The sequence below is a fragment of the Bos indicus x Bos taurus genome, chromosome 9 (genome assembly GCF_003369695.1).
Source record: "Bos indicus x Bos taurus breed Angus x Brahman F1 hybrid chromosome 9, Bos_hybrid_MaternalHap_v2.0, whole genome shotgun sequence".
Classification (NCBI taxonomy): domain Eukaryota; kingdom Metazoa; phylum Chordata; class Mammalia; order Artiodactyla; family Bovidae; genus Bos; species Bos indicus x Bos taurus.
This window is the reverse complement of record NC_040084.1, coordinates 69,030,133-69,049,208: the sequence shown is the minus strand read 5'-3', so window position 1 is coordinate 69,049,208 and position 19,076 is coordinate 69,030,133. Positions and strand designations below refer to the sequence as shown.

Sequence of the window (19,076 nt, the reverse complement as noted above, 5' to 3'; positions counted from 1 at the left end):
GGTTCCTTTATGGAGGAATTATTAAAACTTATTAAAGCAAACCATTTTAATAACTAGGTAATTATTTGTTGCAATAGATAGATTCAGAAATAAGTGCAGGCAAGATTAAAGAAACCCCAGAGAACTGAAGTACTGCTCACATTGTAATTCTGCTGTGCTTCCCTGACTCTGGTGTTTCATCTGGTCTTAGAGCTCCTCCTACTGGCCAATTCCATGATCAGTATCTCTCCTTCAGATATCTGTGACTTGAGAGACTTAATGGGTTACAATTCAGAGTTTTGTTTTTTTTTTTTAAGTATAATCGTGAGTTTATTTGATTTGTTATTTTCATGATCAAAGAATCTTCTGGTTTCTATTAATTGTCTGTAAGCTGCCTATTTATCTGGAAAGGGAGGTTTTCATAACATTTTCTTGTTTAAACATCCTAACGTGATCCCTATAATCACTCGTCACTAGCTCCGATTGATGCTGTGGACCAAAGTCTTATGAAGGATTTTCCTGGCCCTGCTGGGGAGGTTTCAGCACCAGGCCCTGGAGTTGTAAGCACTGCCGTGGTACAAGATGGTGATGGCAGAAGGGACCTGAGAAGCCCAGCTAAAGTCCCGCATATGCCGCTCATTGAAGGAAAGGTATGGTGAATTAGTGGAATATATGGTTTTAAATGTGTACTTAGATCAGAGGCTGTCTATTGCATTTGTTTCAGAACTCAAGTATCATTTAAAACCAGTCATTGTATTTCTCTGTTGATAAAAATTTCCGCCTTTCATATGTGTGTAGACTCTTGCTGTTTTAGACTGAGTCGCTAACCTTTTTCTGGTTGTTGTTCAAAGCAAAATATTTCAACATAAATTACTTTAATCCAAGTAAGTAATTTATTGACCTTTTGTCCATCTTTATAATCATCCTATTTCATTAAGCCCCCCAATTATAAAAGCTATGATTTGAAATTCATATTTGATTTGTTTCAAGTAAATTTTAAGATGTAGCCTATGTCTTGGTAATTTTATTATGATATTGACTTGAATATTTTGAAATGAAGAAAGATGGTCTTTATGGTTTTTCATTAATAGTCTGTTACTGAAGAAGAAATTCTCAAGCAAAAAGTAATTGTTTTGTGAATACTATGTGAGAAGATGGTGTGTGGCTTTCGGTCTTATTTGGTGTACGTGCCATAATGGATGGAGAAGTAACCTGTATTGTGTTTTCAGACTTGTTTGGGTTATTTTATATTACCATGGGCAAGTGTAAGTATAGTCACTTAGAAGTTGATCTGAAGTGGCTTTGAGTCCTTCAGATCTCTTTTCCATATCCCACAGAGAAACTTTAGAATAGGTAACATTGGAAGTAAACATGAAAAAGAAATAAAATCATCCTGTGGGTTTATAATATTTCCAGAAATTTAACTTTGAAAATTTATAATGTTTTAAAACTTTTAACATTGAAAATGTTAAAGATGTGTAACATGAATTTATAAAGAACCTGCTAGAAGAGATAACTGCCAGGGTCCCGGGAATTCCTGCAGTGATAACTCCCAACCCCAGCGGAGAGAAGGGCTCAGGCACCATGGGGGCCCTGCCTTATGTGGCAGGAACAAGTGCCTCAGGCAGAGCGAGCCATGAAATCCTTTTCATTGCTTTGTTAAAAAATCTTTAACTATCATATTCTACAAAGGATTTGATTAAAAATTTACTAAAAATAACAGATATCATATCAAACAACATCCATCAGTAACTGAATAGTTGTCAGGAGAGTTTATGATTATGCTACCAACTCATTGGAAAAGACCCTGATGCTGGGGAAGATGGAAGGCAGGAGGAGAAGGGGGTGACAGAGGATGAGATGGTTGGATGGCATCACCGACTCAACGGACATGAGTTTTAGCAAACTCCGGGAGATAGTGAAGGGCAGGAAAGCCTGGCGTGCTGCAGTCTGCGGAGTCTCAATGAGTCAGACACGACTTAGCGACTGAACACCACCAACACGCTACCAGTGTACCCAGTAGAGTGGCTACTTCCATCAGAAACGGGAGAGCTCAGCATCACGGGAAGCCTCTATTCCATTCTGCATAGTTAATATGATACAAAAGAAAAGTTCTCTTAAATTCCAAGGGAAGTTCTGCCTGTTTTTGGCAAATGACTCAGTGTGCCTTTTCACTGATACTTTCAATGTTTGGCAGCAACCAGGTTTAAAAATAATGCTATCTGAGTTTCATAGGATCCATTTGCAACCAGTCAGGAAATACTAATTGAATCAGGCTATACCTGTTAAGTTGTATGTGATGAAAGTAGTCCAGTTTTCCTCTTTTAAAAATGGATCATTTAATTAATTTTCTAATGATACTGTTAATACAGTCGTTACTTCTGAGTAAAAGTTTTCACTAACTTTCTTCTTCTCTCCTCTTTCTTTCTTTTACCTTTGGTTCTCCTTTGATTGTATCCGCTGTGTAACTTCACATTCAACCATGGGTTTGCTTTTGAGAACAGCCTATTTCCTTGTGCCCACCTTCACCACTCATCCACTGTGCTTCATCTCTTTCCCCAAACCTATTGCCAGTCCCTGAAATGGACTTCCTTTCTGACATTTCAGAGGAAGACCCCTTTGGGGAGGCCGATCGTATCACTCTGGACAGCTTAGAGTGCCTTTCCACAGGCGAGACGTCAGAGCAGGGGCCCTGTGATCCTGGCTTGGGTCCTCTTGAAGCCCCTCCTGAGCCTGACTGCCCCCCTGCACCCGAGAAGCCTCTAAAAGAGGCTGACCACACGGATTCCGAGTGTGGGTCCTTCTCCTTCAGTTTCTGCAGGTGCCTTCTGCCTCGCTTCCCCTCGCTCCTCAGTGACAATGGGCACCTTGCCTTCCCCAGCCTCCCCAAGGTCTGGGTCTCCTTCCTGCCCGCAGATGTCCGGCATTACGTTCCCATCACCTCCCCTTCGTTCTTCCCCTCTCTCATCCTCATCTTTGGGCTCCTTCTCTCTGCTTCTCAGTCAGTGCCTTTTTCTCTCACCTTTTCCCTTCCTCTGGCTCTATGCCTCTGCTATCTGGAGGCGAAAGCTGCCTCCCTGACTGTTTCTTACGACTGTGACTTGAGTGACAAAACAGAGGAAGAGGAAGCAGTTACTGGCTGTCCTCCATAAGCTTTAAATCTGTGCGGGCAACAAAGCTCCACTTCATCTAATACCCTTCCTAATGTAGAGTGTAAACATGCGCATAAATCTCATCATGGGTTGCCCTCAAAATAGTATGATCTGCACACTTTCATACACACAACACAGCTTTAGTGCATGAGAAATAAGTGTAATTAAGCGTTTCCCCTCACTGATATTCATTGACTAGGTCCACACAGTCTACGTTGAGTGCAAAGTTATAGGTTTTTAAAATAAATATCTGAACCATACTAGGCCACAAAAAAAGGAGAGGGGGCCCTCCATTGCCCTTAATAGTCTGATCTGGGTCTATCCATTTTGCACATACATGTGAATGCTGTTCCTTTAGGACGGAAACTTTATTTTGGTATAGAATTTCGAATACAGTGGACATAACTGATTGATATATATTAGTAGAATTCCTTAGTGTTACTATTTCACTGTTAGAAAGCCAAGCTTGTTCTTCACTTAGGAGAATGCACCTGTGACAGTTACTCCTGATGTGTGTGTAGGTCTAATCTCAGAACCTCTTTGTCTCCCTATTATTGTAGCATTTGGGACCCAGATATGAAGTGCATGTAGTTTATTTTCTTTTACTTTTTTTTTTTTTTTTACTCAAAATCATATCTGGGAGTCACTGTCAGGTATTTTTAAGGAAGATACTCTTCTGTTATCTTTAAAAAATACTTATGAAAAATGAACCTCAGCATTTTGAAAATTTAGACTCTGTAGCCCTAAGGTTGGGTGAGACCTCTTAGTGTCCTTTTATTTAGCATTAAGTATCTGGTTTGAGGATTTCTGCCCCTTATAAGGCTACCTCTGCAGTACTAAGCTGTGCTCACATGTGCAGTAGTTTTTTTTTGTTTGTTTTGTTTTGCTAAATGTGGTCTGGGGACCTAGGGTCCCATATCCTGTAGGTACTATTCCTACATAGAATAAATCACAAAATTTAGAGCAAACCTAAGGAAAAATGTGAAGATAATTAAGCATAGGGGGAGAATCCATGATTCCTAAAGGTTACCCAAGGGATGTCAAAGATTGACATTTTAGAAAAATGTTGACCAAGGAATTAGAAGATTATTCTTAACAAATTGTTGAGCGGTTGTATTCTGTTTTTCCCTCTTGATCAAAAGATACTCTGAGTTCCCGGTTTACCTCTCAAAAATGCTTGAATGGTTAAAAAAAAAAAAGCACAGTAAAGAAGAAAAATAATGTATATGATCCTGCTCTAAATCAAGATGTGAAAGTTAAACTATTTTCCTTTGGTATCTGAATCAATATTTTTCTTTTACGCTCTTCCCTTCCATGAGTCAGTAGTCATCAGTGTTTCTGTTAGTTTCAAATACACAGATTTATTCTTTGGATCATTAGATAACTGAGAATTGTCCAACTAGGAATAAATATGCTTGTTTGAAAAATTTTATGACAGAAAAGTGACTATAAAACTCAAGAATAGTTTTTACTCTCCACCATTTTAAATGAAAGTAGCAAAATAAACCGGTTCCTCCCCAAGGAAAGAAATCTATGTAGGGTGAACATTTGTCCCTGATAGAAAGTGAAAGCTAAAATTTGCATCATTACACTTTGCCCTCACAGCCAGTTGACTTAAATATTTCAGGTTAGAACAGACTGAATTATGCCATTTTTACACTCTCATATTTTCATTCCTGAGTCAAAACATATTAAAAAGCAACACATATCTGGTGACTGAGAAAGAGTGAAGCTTCCCTTCTCTATTCCACCTTTGCAAAGGACCATTTCCATCATTTGTACAACATTGTAGGTGAAGAAAGACCAAAGTGGCTTAATATTCTGCATCTTCTGAGGGCCAGACAATAAAGGTTGGTAATGCTGGTTCACCATTTTAAGTTCAAATACAGCTTCCTTGCACCGGTGATAGCGTTTCCAATAATACTCCCCTTCTCTCTGGCCGCTTGCTGGGTGACTTCAGGCGAAGATGGAAGAGGACGAAACACAGCTGGAGGAGGTGGATACTATTCCCCCCAAATTAAATTCCTGGTAGTTGCTGCCTGCCATTATGATTGCACGGGGGTGGGGTGGTGCACATTTAGGATTTATTTGTGACTTTTGCTCATTGTGGCTTTAGGTTCTTAAGATTTTTATTTCTCTTTTATTTTAATGTCTTAGACTGTCCAACTCTGGGTCATTTCTGGTGCTTGCTGATTGATACACTTATGTTTATTTGCCTTCCCCCTCCCTCCCTATGTGTGATTTAATTTCACAGAAAAATTCCTTGAGAGTAGAAGGAGATAATATTTATGTCAGACATAGCAATTTAATGTTGGAGGTTTGTATAATTTAAGAAAACAACTCTGTCCGAATGGCTGCCCAGGCTGCTGTGGACGGGGGGTCACGCACAGGCTGGCTGGCTGGCAGCTTTCAAGCACGGTGCACGAAATGCATGGGGAAAATTCAACGTGGGAGTGCATGTTAGCATTCTGACTTTGTTCTGTTAAAGTGGCTTAGGTAGCAATATGTCTATGAGAAGTTCTCAAAGTGACAACTGGGAAAAAAAGAAAAGATTCTGTGTAATCAAATGAATAAAGTTTTTATTCGTTAATCTTAAGGTTCTGCAAGTAAACCTGTTTTCTCCTAATGGACATGATCCATCCTTAATATATATTAAACTGCAAAAAATATTTGTCAATCTGGCATTAATTCATTTGGCCCTAGATAGGTGTCCGTGTTTTTTTTTTTTTTTTGGTAAAGTGAAGAAGTACCAAAATCCCTGCAATTAGGAATGTGGTCCACTTAAAAATCTTCCTTTTGAGAAGATGCTAATTAATGGGATTGTTTTGATTAAAAAGAGAGAAGCAGTGAAATAAAGTGAGAAAGAAAAGAGGAAAAAGAAGCCTAGCTGCCCAATTAGGAAGGTGAAATGTATTCCCCATGTCACACGAGAATGGTTTTTTGTTTCTTTTTCCCCCTTCTTTTAGGATAGGATATAGCAATGTATTCAGTGGAAAACTCCGGTCCTCAGTAATTTGACTAATCTGTTGGGTTGCTTTGGCCAGCTTTAATAACTGTTGGAGATGTATTTTTGCATAACTTACTAAAATGCTCTAAAGAATAATACATAACAGCGCTTTGAACAAATGCAAGAAATGTGCCTGATCTCAAGCCACAGTCATTTTTCCATGCCATGCAAAGATTTTTAGATTTTCCTGAGTTTTTGCAGATGGCAATAGAAGCTCCTAGATGAGCTATCCGTACTATGCTTGTGCATGCATATGGAATATTTCATTTACTCAGATGCATGACCTATTTCTCAAGGAGTAGTGTAATTGAAAGCTATAATCCACAGGTGGCCCTATGATTTTTGAAATGTAAGAAAGCACTTAAAGTTCAGTTAAAACTTTTTTGAATACTACCTTTTATTCCTACAAATACCATTTATCAGGACCAATCTAAAAAAAAACCCCACAAGCAACATTTGTCAGGGCCTATTTCAATGAAAATTGACCTGGTAGTTTTTCTCACATCTTCTTTTAAGGACCATTTGATATGTGGGTGGCTGGGTCCCACATTTATGCTTGGCAAGGACGTGAAACCAAGATGACGTTCATTTATTTTAGAGAAAGACCAAATAGAAGCAGCTTCTGGCAGCTGTTATGTTTATTCTATAAGGATTAAAAACCATTGCTGGAATTTCCTGAAAAAAGTCAACTGTTTTTTCCCCCACCACCATTCCCTCCTCTTTTTATATGATCCTGGACCGGATTTCCCATGAGGCCCAATATGCTCTGAGTCCACCTTTCTCTAATTTTACTTTCTTCATTATATTCACAGAATGCAACTCTAGTAGTAGCCCAAATCTGAAAGGTGAATTTGCAGGAACAAAATGCCTTTTAAATGTAACTATGAGAAAGAAGGTTTATTAGCCATGTTGAGTTCCATGGCCTCCTCTTCATGATTTCTTAAACAACTCTGAACAAAGAAATCAGAACCCTTTAAGGCGTGAATCATAAAAAAATTACACATTGGCTTTAATTTTCAAATTTGGACAAACTCATATTTGTAGGTGGTGATATGGCTTTTGAGACTTGGCATTTTTCTTGCTTTATTATGTTTTTTTAATCGTAAGTTTGCTTTGTCTTATTTTTGGTTTCATTTTTTATTTTTATCCTATTGGGTTTTTTTTTTTTTTTTCTTCCTTTTGGATTTTCCCCCTTTTATTACGTTACATACTGCTAGGACCTGGATAAGGCCCAGGAGGAAATACTGAAACACCAGGCTAGCATTAGTGAACTCAAGCGCAATTTTATGGAATCCACACCTGAACCACGCCCTAATGAATGGGAAAAACGACGTATCACACCTCTGTCCCTACAGACACAAGGGGTATGTGACTAGCTATTTGTTGGCTGTATGTCTCACTCCAGCTGTTCATAAAACTTAGGTTGTTAATCTGTTATGTTGATTCTTATGAGAAGTTAGAAAATATTCCCGTTTTTAAAATGTAACTGCTAACAATTTTTTAAATACTAAATATTTATTAACAGCGTGTAATACTTATTGACATAGTTCTTGGGTAAATTGTATGAGTTTCAAAACACTTTTCAACTACCTTCAAAATAATTTCACTATTTTACTCGAGTAAATTGGTAGTAATGAGCTGTTACATCAAGTGACTTAAAAACCAATGTATACTGTATTTAATAAGTTTTTAAATTATTGACGTCTGAAGTAAGAGTTTGTTTAATAATTAAAGAATTAGTAATTAAAGGGATGTAGTAATGTAGACCATATTTAGAATGGTTTAAGGTTATTACTGTGAGGATAAAGAGTTAAATTTAGCTTTGAAGACTGCTGAGCTCTGTTGAAAACTGGCAAAATGTTAATTATATAACTTATATTGAAACTTCTTAGTAATAAAATCCAGATTAATGTTTTAAAAATATTTTCACCCGTCTTTCCAAACTCATCCTTTTTCTCTCCATGGTTCATTTCTCTCCGCCACCAACATAAGCATTGCCCTTAAAATACATTCTTAAAATGTTTCTTCATTTGCGTCTGCATCTGTTCTTTTCTGATGCTCCAAAGTCTCTCCTTTTGTCAACCAAGAACTTCATCAGCTCATCTGTTTTGCTTGAGGAAATCGTGATCATCCTATGTTTAATACACAGTTTTAAAAGTATGTTCAGATGTTACCCAACGGTTTCTCTCCTTTTCCTTTCACCCCTCTCTTCTCCTTAAATTCATCATCTAGTCTGACTTTGAATATTGCCAAATTGTAGGCATTTGAATTCGCTATTCTCATGCTTTTTTATTCACCCTTTTCTTAAAAAGCAAAGCTGTTATTTGCTTTAAATTTCTGTGTGACAGTGGAAGGGACAAATCTCTTTAAAGCAGACGAGCAAAAGAAAAACCGGTAAACCGCAAAGACTTTTGACAATATTAAGATTTAAAACACTATAGCGGCATCTTCTGAAGTTGTACTACTTTTACGTTCTTGTTTTCAGCTTTTCTGAAGATATTAATGTCCATATTCCAGAATCAACCCTAGAGTGTTGTGTGTTCTGGGGAAACTGACGATGTGCTGAGACTGGGTCCCCCTTTTATGTGCCGCTTCGTCTGGTTTGTTTCGCTGACCCACACCGCCATTTTATGTTTGTGTTGCTGTAGGTGTAACGTGTTTGTCTTATTTGTTGATTATGTCTATTGTTTAAAACAATAGAGCAAAGGAGACCATCTTTTCAAGGATATTTTATCCATGAAGGAGAAGCATCAGATGGTGGCAGCACGGACAGTTGAAGAAAAGACCCAGGAGGCAGACAAGGTGTTCACCTTGCATCCTTGGATCTACTCTTGCTTTTTCCCTCTTTTCCTTGATTTCTGTCCGCAGCCATGAGATACGTCTTTTCCCTTGTGTATCAACATGAATTTTTAAAAATAATTTTTGAGTGCTTGGAAAGGTAACTCCATGTAAGATAGAAACATGGGATTATTAGATGAGAATCACCATATTGCAGAAGGACTTGATTTGAAACTCCACAATTTGAAATGCAGACATCTCAACCAATTTAGGTGATAAGTGACCCCTAATTTCAATGCATGTGTCTGGCAGTTGGGAAACCATGATTTCATGAAAATGCACTGTTTGCAGAAGGCACACTGTGGTGGTGTTAAAATAACAAACTGTGTGTGACTTAGATTACTGTTTTACTACATTTGGAATCCTTTTGAATTTTTATTTTTAAGATTTAAAAAAAAATTTTTAATTGAAGGAAAATTGCTTTACAGAATTTTGTGGTTTTCTGTTATACATCAACAAGAATCAGCCCTAGGTAGACCCATTTTTAATGGGGCAAAAGATTTTGGTGCAGACAAGCAGCCCCTCAGATCTCTTTGTGCTCCTGCATATATGAAGTATCTGGCATTTCTAGAGAAGTTAGCTTTCTGTTGCTTTTCCACTCTTATTCCTCTGTTTCTGAGTTTGTTTAGCCAGCTGATCAACCTGCTGTTTGTTGGGACTAGAATGCCTAGAGTCTAGTGTGGGAGATAGCAGACATGCAAATTAGTGACTGGAAAATTTGGGGTACAAAGAAGTATTAGGGAGATGAAATACTTATTATACATTATACGAGAATTGAGAAGGCATGTGAAGAGATAACATTTGAGTTTGAGGCCTTAATGATGAAAAAGAAGGTGGACATGTGAAGTTTCTTCCATGTGTAAGGAAGAGCAGATGCAACAGCCCCAAGACAGGAATTTCTTTAAAGGACTGAAAGACCAAATGACAAGGTCTTAGAAGAGTCATAGAGGTCAGACCCCAGATCTTGGCAGGATCTTTAAGAGCATAGTAACAATTTGGAATTGTTACAGGAGTGAGTGAGGGGAAGCCATTGGAGAGCTTGAAGCTGAGTAGTGATATAATCCCACGTGTCTGACGAAAATCCCTCTGGTACTGAATGAGGAATGGATTATAGGGGATGTGAATGAGAGCACAGATTGGAATAAGGAGAATGTGTTTCCCTCCCACCTCATCTGATTTTGTTAATCAGTAGAGAGTATTACTCATCAGAACGTACACTGGGGTGGTGGAGGAGGCAGAATAAGCAGAAGATGAAGCTTTGCGCTAAAAGGATTTGAGGTCTAGGTGAGATGAAATATTTTTGGAACACCACAGATGTGAAAGATAACATCATAAAGTTAAACCAAGTAGCATCTTTATATACTTGAAAGATTAGTTTGAAATCTAAAGCAAATCAGACTCTGTATCAAATTATTATTTTAATATCATAATGCTTTGAAATATTATATAGTTTTGAAAATGTATCCTCCTGAGAAGTGAGTCAGATGACATCATTTGATCAATTTAAAGTGATGTCCTTACAGTAGGAAACTTTGGGATTTTGGTAAAGATGTTTAACATTATGTTTTCTGGATGTCATCATTTAGGAGTGTACAATATAAACCGTGTACAGTGAAAACTATCCATTATTGTAGAAGTTAACATTAAAATGGTCATGTGAAATTTACATCTGGAATTCACCCACTCTTAAACTCCTAAATGGTTTATCTGCAATTGAAGTTATTGCTTTTTTCTTACTCTTCTCCTCTGTAGCACATGATAGAAAATATGCACTTATTTGACACATGTATGGGTTGTTGTAACTGCAATCATCCATTCACCCAATAAACATTTTTTGACCACTTACAATGTACTTCCTCTCCCACTCCTCAACACATCATTACTATTAGTTGAAAGTTAAGTAAGTCTACTGGAGTATTTTGACTTTTAACAGAGTATCTTTTAAATTGCTGTCTTTCTTCCAACTTCATTTTGCTACTTAATTTTTCAGAGTTTCTTGATTTTCTTTAAATTGCAGTCCTTAATAAAATGCAAAATAAAAGTTATACATATGTATACTTTCTCCAGATTTCCAAATGTCTATAAGGGGTTTTATAGATTAAAAAAAATAATTGTTTCTTGTTTAGAAATCAATACATCAAACTTTCAAAATGACTTCAGTATATTATGAATGATTTTGAGAATAGGGCAGAAAATTTGAAATCAAATTACTTAGTCTTTAATAGGCAAATTGGGGCTTCCCTGGCAGCTCAGATGGTAAAGATGCCTACAATGCAGTTAGACCCAGGTTCAATCCCTGGGTCAGGAAGATCCCCTGGAGAAGGGAATGGCAGCCCACTCCAGTCTTCTTGCCTGAAGAATTCCATGGACAGAGGAGTCTGGTGGGCTTCAGTCCATGGGGTTACAAAGAGTGGACATGACTGAGCGACAGGCATACATACATATAGGCTAATTATTATTATTAAATATTATTAATTTTTTGGTATAAATATATTCTCTTATATATTGTGAGAATTATGACATACTTAAACTTGTATAGGGTTTCCCTGGTGGCCCAGACAGTAAAGAGCCTGTCTGCAGTGGAGGAGACCCAGGTTTGATCCCTGGGTCGGGAAGATGCCCTGGAGAAGGAAATGTAACCCACTCCAGTATTCTTGCCTGGAAAATCCCATGGATGGAGCAGCCTGGCAGGCTATACAGCCCATGGGGTTGCAAAGAGTCAGAAATGACTGAATGACTTCACTTTCTTTGAACTTGTATCATATTTCTCTCAAGAGTCTAGTAGAGATTACATAGACTAGTTTTAAGGTACTTTTGGAGATATTTTACTGAATACTTAGATGCATGATACTTATTTAAATTCCCCAGTGATCTTTTACCTAGTAGGACACCATCTCCACCTATCTGACCCTAGGGATGATATAATTATGGAGACTGTTAATTCAGCTGAAATTGTCCAGAAGCTTTTTTCTCTCCTGACTATTGTAATTGCTTATGCACCTTGCTCTCCTCATCTCTGAAGCAATTTAGCATGCTCCGCATCTCCTTGTAGCTACCACTCATCCCGGTTAGGGCACTGTCCCACGAAGCACCCCAGAGTGCCATTCATTCATTCATTCATTCGTCTCTGATCTCTGAGCTGTGGGGTTTGTTAGGACATATTATTGCACACATCTAACGTGAGAGGGAGCTACCTGATAATTCCTTACCATTGGTATTCTAGGTGTAATATCTGAGATAGCCCCCAGCTTCCCTGTTGTACCCTCAGGCAGATTAGGGACCATCATTTAAGGGCTAGAAAGGCGAAGATTAAATTCACCTTAGTAGCTTTTCAGAGACAGATTTTTTTCACATTGCTTAGTGTTTACCCTCTGAGGTTTGTCTTCCTGTTTCGAATTTTTTCCTTTACCCATTTCTTACTGAAAGAAAAAGAGACACTGTTTCTTTATTCCATAGCATATCTAGCATATCTGAGGGAACTTCAATGGGTTACTATCACAGTGCTTGTGGTATGGACAAAGAGGTATAGGGAAGGGAGAGATCATAGGAGCTGAAATAGTTCGTGAAGGCCATACACAGAGCGTGGAGTGGACCTCAGAGTGACGACAGAATTGGCAAGGCCCAGAGTGCCTAGTTAAGAGCGTTGGAGGCAGGGGTTAGGGACATAAGGTCTACCACTGAAATAAGTGTAGCAAGTAGAGGGGCCCTGGAAGAGGCTGTTATATTCAGAAAGGCCCATGCCCAGAAGCTCCCTCAAGATTATATGAAGTAGCGTTTGATGGGCAGGTGGGTCAGTCATGCTCAGCTTGTGATAAAGTTTCAGTGAGAAACCAGAGAGTTTAGTGCATTTCTGAAGGTTAGCGCTATGAACAACCCTCAAACAGGGTGGAAAGCCAGCATTCAGGCAAATGGCCACAGATGCCTGCTGCAGCATCTTTAGAATCCTCGCCTTTCTTTCAATGTATGCTGCTCTGTGATTCTTTCTTGCCTAACCTTCCCTTTCTTTCAATAGGTCACCGCTGTCCGTTCTGACTCATTGCTAATTCTTTGCTCTTCCTTTTCTGACCTCTCCAGAGCCTAGAAGAGGAGATAACATCCATTTTGTTTAGTGAAAAGGGCTTTTCTGATAGCATGAAGGCCTCCTTCAGCTCAGCCACCACTTGGACAGCAGAGGGCACTGTTGTGAACTCTAATGCACCTTCTGAAAAGCTTTCCTCGCCCTTCTCACGGTTGCCTGAGGTGCATTTTGATTTGTTTCCCATTTTTTAAAAGTCACATTTAAGAGTGATTTTTATTTTTTCAGTATTAAGGAACCCTTTCCTCCAGTGCTTTCATTGGTGAAATTAACTCTTCCTGGGAGAAACATTCAAGAAATAATGAGTGAATTTGAACACGAGGAAAAGATACCGATTGGATGTTTCTCTTGCTTTCTATTCTCCCCTCTCCATTCTGCCTAAATTGAGAGAATCATTTAAACCAGTCACAAAGGTACAGAGTCTGGGGTGTTATGTGGAGGGAAACCCTCAACCACGTAGAAGCTAAAGCATTTTTTGCAGAAGTTTTCAAAGCCAAAATGTCTTTTAAACATCTTCAGATGGCTTATTATTTTAAAAATTCTGCTCATAGGGAAAAAATTGAAGTGCTTGCCATAGTCAATTTTGATTTTGGGGGGAATGACCCCTAAGGGATTCCCTGAACTTGGGCAGAATCCATCTGGCCATTTGAGGTTCAGTAATAAAAGTAATAATAGTGAAATATCTCCTTTAGAAATGTTCTGATCACTGGATATCTTTATTTATAAAGAAGTTTGTAAGGAGTTACAGTTGAATGTTGCCTAAGTAGCAAAGTCTATTTAGAGGTTTCCAGTTTAACATGCGAAACCTCAGCTTTTCTGTCAGTGACATGATTTACATGGTATTAATGTTGAGCTTTGAAAATGTTCCCTTACCATACATGTAAGAATAACAGTGCAGGTCAAAGATGGTCTGTGAGTATATGTTGATAGGTAACCTTTTAGGATATATTGCTCATGGTTTTCCATGTTGCTGGAGCAGATAAACATGAGCTTGTGTTATTTACTGTAGGAAGCAGCTCCAGTCCAGTTAGTGTCTTGGCAGCTTCACAGTGTGGTTGTTTCTGCCCAGAGGGTTCAGAGGTGCAGTGCTCTTCATTCAGCACTGAGGTACCTTTCTAAATAAGTAGGGCTACTGTCTCTAGCTGAATTTGTAAAGTCAGAGCACAAAGCATTAGTGCTACTGGAATGCCAAAAACTTGGCTAGGAATTATTTGTTATCAGTATAAATTAGCCTTTTCAAAAAATAAGGAAAATTTTAATCTTTAAAAACAGATTGCTTTTAAAGAAATTTCTACCCTGATTATCAATTCTGTAGTATAGCAAGTTATATTTCTAATGTATATGATCTTCAAGCATTTATATGAACATTTAGGTGCTGTACTTAGCGAAAGTAAATTTACACCCCCAAAGTAGATATCTGCAGGGGGTCAGCAATGAGCATCTCAAATAATAAACTTGGTTCATTTCAATTTTCACATGGAGGAGCTAAATTCTAAGCGAAAACACTTGGAGCCATCACTGACACCCACCCTAATGTTATAATATCCCTTTTTGCTAATCTATAACACAGTTTGGGATGCTAATAACCATTTCTGAAATGGCAACACTTTTGTGTTAATAACTATCTGAGACCAACTATAATTTTGCCAATTAAAACTGACTTTTAAATAAGCCAGCAAAATATAAAAATATCATCTTATTGATAATTCATTTAGGAATCGTGTTCAGGCCATGCTGTGGTGTTTGTTTGTTTGTTTTTTCCTTAAGTCTGATTAAAATCAAGCTGTCAGTAGATTTTAAAAGTCTTAACATATAAACTTTAAAATAATGAGTAAGCTTTGGTATAATTCCATTCCCCACCCCCACCCCTCCCCCACACCTTTTCAACAGGAAGGAGCTTATAGATCTAAGTATAATAAAAGCATTTCATTTCTTTGGGAGGATGCTGGCTATTTTTGTGTTTTTGTTTCCTTCCCTAAGCTTCTTGCATTTGTCTGGATTGTCCTTCACGTGACCTTGAACAAAAGGTTTTTATAGCTGTTGATTCTTGCTGCTCTGCTTTGCAGTGTCAGATGTTTGTCTTGGTGGGTGTCGAGGTAAACCTTTATTGATTTTGTGTCCTCGGTTGCTTTTTGTTCCGCAGAGACGTGCTCCTGAGTCCGAAGGGCCTTGCGCCGGAGCCACTGATGCTGTTAAGGTTCTCCCCTTTACCATGTTAACACCATTGCTCGACGTTTCCAATCCTGCTCACGTTTCCCCCCCCGCTTCCCTTTCAGTCCGCCATCATCATCATCATCTTTGCTTTTCTCCATGACATGAAACCTGCCATCGGTTAATTTGGGTTGCCGTCGTTTTTGATTTATTCATCTATTTTTGTTTCCCCTCATCCATTTTTGTTTCTGTGCAGAGTTCACTTGAGACTCTGAATGTAGTGGAGGAGAAGAAGCAGGCAGAGGTTGGGAAAGACGAAAGAGTAATCCCCGAAGAAATGAACGGTAAAGAGCTGTCCCCTGGGCGTGGTCCTGGGGAGATGCGGAAGGTGGAGCCAGGGACGCAGAAAGACTCCACCTCCCTGTCTTCTGAGAGCAGCAGCAGCAGCAGCGAGAGCGAGGAGGAGGAGGACGTGGGGGAGTACCGGCCCCACCACCGGGTGACTGAGGGCACCATCAGGGAGGAGCAGGAGGAGGACGAAGAGGAGGTGGAGGAGGCACCCGGCCAAGCAGCCAAGGTAGTAGATAGGGAGGACCCAGTGCCAGCAGCCAGCCCAGTCACACACGCAGGGGCCAGTGTCGGCCCAGTAGAAACAGTGCCCCAGGAAAAGGTAGTGGCCCCCCAGATCCCTGCTGAGAAGAGTGTAAACGAAGGCGCTGTTAAGCAAGACACCGGCGAAGAAACAGAGGAGGAGCCGCAGAAGGTTAACGGAGAGGTGGCTCATGTTGACACTGATGTTTTGCCACAGATTATTTGTTGTTCAGAGGTAAATGGGAGCTCAACTCTAGAGCTGTTTCTCAGGTGGAGAGCACCTGCCTCTCCTCCTCTCCTGTCCTCCCCGTTCTCCTTCAGCTTTTCCGACAAGATTCTGAATTTGATCTCTTCAGGGAGGAAGGGGGATGGCCCTGCTCTGTCGAATTTTCTGCCCTCTGGGGTCACAGTTTCTGGCATCTTTACTGCAACTGGATCTCCTGATTGATAGAGTAAACTTTCCGACAGCAGCCACTTCGTTTTTTTTTTTTTTTTTCCCCTTCTCATTTCACACTGAAATTTTTCTTTGCACGTTTTCAGATTTTTTTCAAGGCTTATCTTTAAGTTGCACTGCCTCCTCATACTAAATGCCTGAATTCTGTTCATTAGGAAATTGTGTGTGTATTGTTGAAAAATGATCAGTGTGAGTGTTGCTGGTGTCACGACTGGGTTTGACCTTCTGGCTCATTCTCTCTTCAATATAAGATTTTCAGGAATGGCAGCAGGCTCCTATTACCGTGGTGCTCAGAATTCAGCATCTAGCAATGATGAAAACGTTATTTCTTGAATACCACTGGCATTTCAGGTTTTAGATTCCAGGGATTGTACGGTCTGGTCAAGGGACTTAGCTTTCCTTCTGGGCAGTGAAAAGCTAAGCAGAGGATACCCTTTGCTTTGCATTCTGTCCTCTAGTCAATTCTGGATTATTTGCAAGTTTGGTTATATGTTTTGTGACTTGTCTCGATCAAGCATGAGGCTTTCCCTTTTTTCTCTTCAAGAAACAGAACTTTCCACACTCCTCTGAGATAAAGTCTTGGCCATTTAGATGCAGGGTTCCTGATTTGGGAGTTATAGTTATGCTGAGGAAAGATTTACTTCTATGTGAATGTTCCTCGATTCTAAAGTTAAATGCCGAAAGTAGAGGGTTTTCCATGTTTGCTCTCATTCATGGGGTGGAAAATTTTGAACTGACTTTGTCTTGAAATAATTAACTGGATTTATGTTACTTTTAAATTTCTGATTTCACTTCAGCAGATGACATTTTGAAAGTCTTTGAATGCTTTGAACTATTGCTTTCTGCAGAGATTTCCTCTTTAAATTATTACACTTGGGAATTTTCTCTCAAGGAAAGCACTCTAGTGTTTTGGTAGCAGTATAGTCTGTATTAAGCATACATGCTCGGCAGACTCCAGTGTTAACAGCCTGTGACCCTCTGTTTGGATGTTTTAAATAGTTCAGAGCATTAATGCATCAGTGGTGGAGTAACTCTAGAGATGTATCACATTTTAACTTATGTAATACAGAAGAAACACTGTAAGATTTAGATGAGTATAACTGAAAACAATGCTGCTTGAAGATATTCTTTCTGAAAGTGAAATCTCTGTATCAGCAGGGCAGCAAGGGCTTTTGGGGAAAGAGTGCTGCTTAGTCTACCGACCGGGTGTGCCAATTAAAGACCATGAGCCTTCACACAGACCATGTGGTTCTTTAAACTGTAATAAAAACAGAGGCAGGTCACTTCTCATCATTAATTCTGTTTTGTTTTCTTTTCAATTTGATCACTACTTGCTTAAAGCTAAAGTTTCTATATCACTGTACGCCAGGCTTGACACGTAAGTAATTTGGGACCGTCGTAATTGGAAACCTACCACAATTTCAGGAGCCATTATGCTAGCTTATTCTTCATATATATATCTATACACATATATATGATTTTGAAGGAAAGTGTTTTTCTTTTGTGTCATTCTTATTATTTCCTTTTGCTCTTTTCATTTGTGTATGAGTGTGTGTTTGGATATATTTCAGTTATTTTTGAAGGCTCCATTAAGCACCTTTATTTTATTACCTCTAGAATTTATGTTTCCCTTCCTTTTCACTTCAGCCACCAGTGGTAAAAACAGAGATGGTAACAATTTCTGATGCCTCACAAAGGACAGAAATCTCCACCAAGGAAGTCCCTATTGTCCAAACGGAGACCAAAACCATCACATATGAGTCTCCACAGGTACAAAAGCTCTAGACTTGGACAGTTTGAGTTCTTTTTTACTTTGTTTCTGTTTTCATTCTGTCTGCTCCTAGTTTACATTTCTGACTTTGACATAGCTTTTTATATTTTCATTTTGTAACTGTACTTTAGCCACATACCATGCTGCAATTGAATTGCTGACCCAGTAATTATGGGGTAAGAGTATATGTGATTTTTTTAGGACAGGCTATATGTGATTTTTTTAGGACAGGCTGTACCAATGTTGCTGTTATTATTCTTATAAACCATTTCTGGCTTGATATATCCAGGAATGTTTATGTATACTTGGGGAATACATCATCTTACAAAGTTGATTGGATCTGATGTAATTTGTGGATTCATAGAATTAGGCTTTTATCCCTGCCACCCTCCCACCCCTGACTTCATGAAGACAGAGCCAATCAACTCACTTTTGTTTGCGTATTCACGTACACATCTGTGCTTCTCCTTACAGTTGATTATTTTCTGAAAACATATGTCGCCATTCTTACATAAATATGATACTGTGCGTCTAAATATCACATTTGTGTGTTTGATTTTTGGTATTCACACATTGATTCTGTAACGATTTGAAGTAAGAATTAAGATATTTAACCTTAAGAGTAACGAAAAGGGGGAAATAGTCATCATTTGAAAATGGAACCATTTAGAAACCCAGACAACTCTTTTCTCAACTGAGAAATTTAGTGTTCTAGAAGGTACCATCCTAGAGGATTGCAGATTATTGTCCTCTCAAAATATTTTTTTCCAAGCTGTAATGCATTTATGTGTGAAACAGTCTTTAAAAATTTTTTTTTAAGATATGCTCTCTGTAAATGTGCATAGATTCCCCTATAAGCACAACTAGGTTTCTTACGAATGGGTGTGGTGGGAGAGCCTGTATTCATGTGTTTCTATTGTGGTAAGTGCCCTTGTAAAGAAATACAGGAGCATGACCTAACCTCGAAAGATTTCCTCCTAACTTATAGTAAGAAAGACTCTGAACCTTCCAGTTATTTCCTGTGTCAGTTTCAGGAAACTGGAGACAAATATGTTTGG

At 38.8% G+C, this 19,076-nt stretch overlaps 1 protein-coding gene across 26 annotated transcripts in view; it reads left to right on the top strand.

Moving 5' to 3' along the window:
* The window catches only part of EPB41L2 (erythrocyte membrane protein band 4.1 like 2), a 211,569-nt gene that overhangs the window by 166,058 nt on the left and 26,435 nt on the right, over positions 1-19,076 (top strand). For 3 of the 26 annotated variants that reach the window (XM_027551526.1, XM_027551524.1, XM_027551525.1), the window contains exons 12-19: positions 457-629; positions 5,386-5,448; positions 7,356-7,502; positions 8,839-8,940; positions 13,051-13,215; positions 15,195-15,248; positions 15,459-16,028; positions 17,895-18,017. In XM_027551526.1, coding sequence (XP_027407327.1) covers positions 457-629; positions 5,386-5,448; positions 7,356-7,502; positions 8,839-8,940; positions 13,051-13,215; positions 15,195-15,248; positions 15,459-16,028; positions 17,895-18,017 — 1,397 coding nt within the window. The remainder of the gene's footprint in view (positions 1-456; positions 630-5,385; positions 5,449-7,355; positions 7,503-8,838; positions 8,941-13,050; positions 13,216-15,194; positions 15,249-15,458; positions 16,029-17,894; positions 18,018-19,076) is intronic. The other 23 variants (XM_027551534.1, XM_027551536.1, XM_027551546.1 and 20 more) reach the window with 21 other exon arrangements.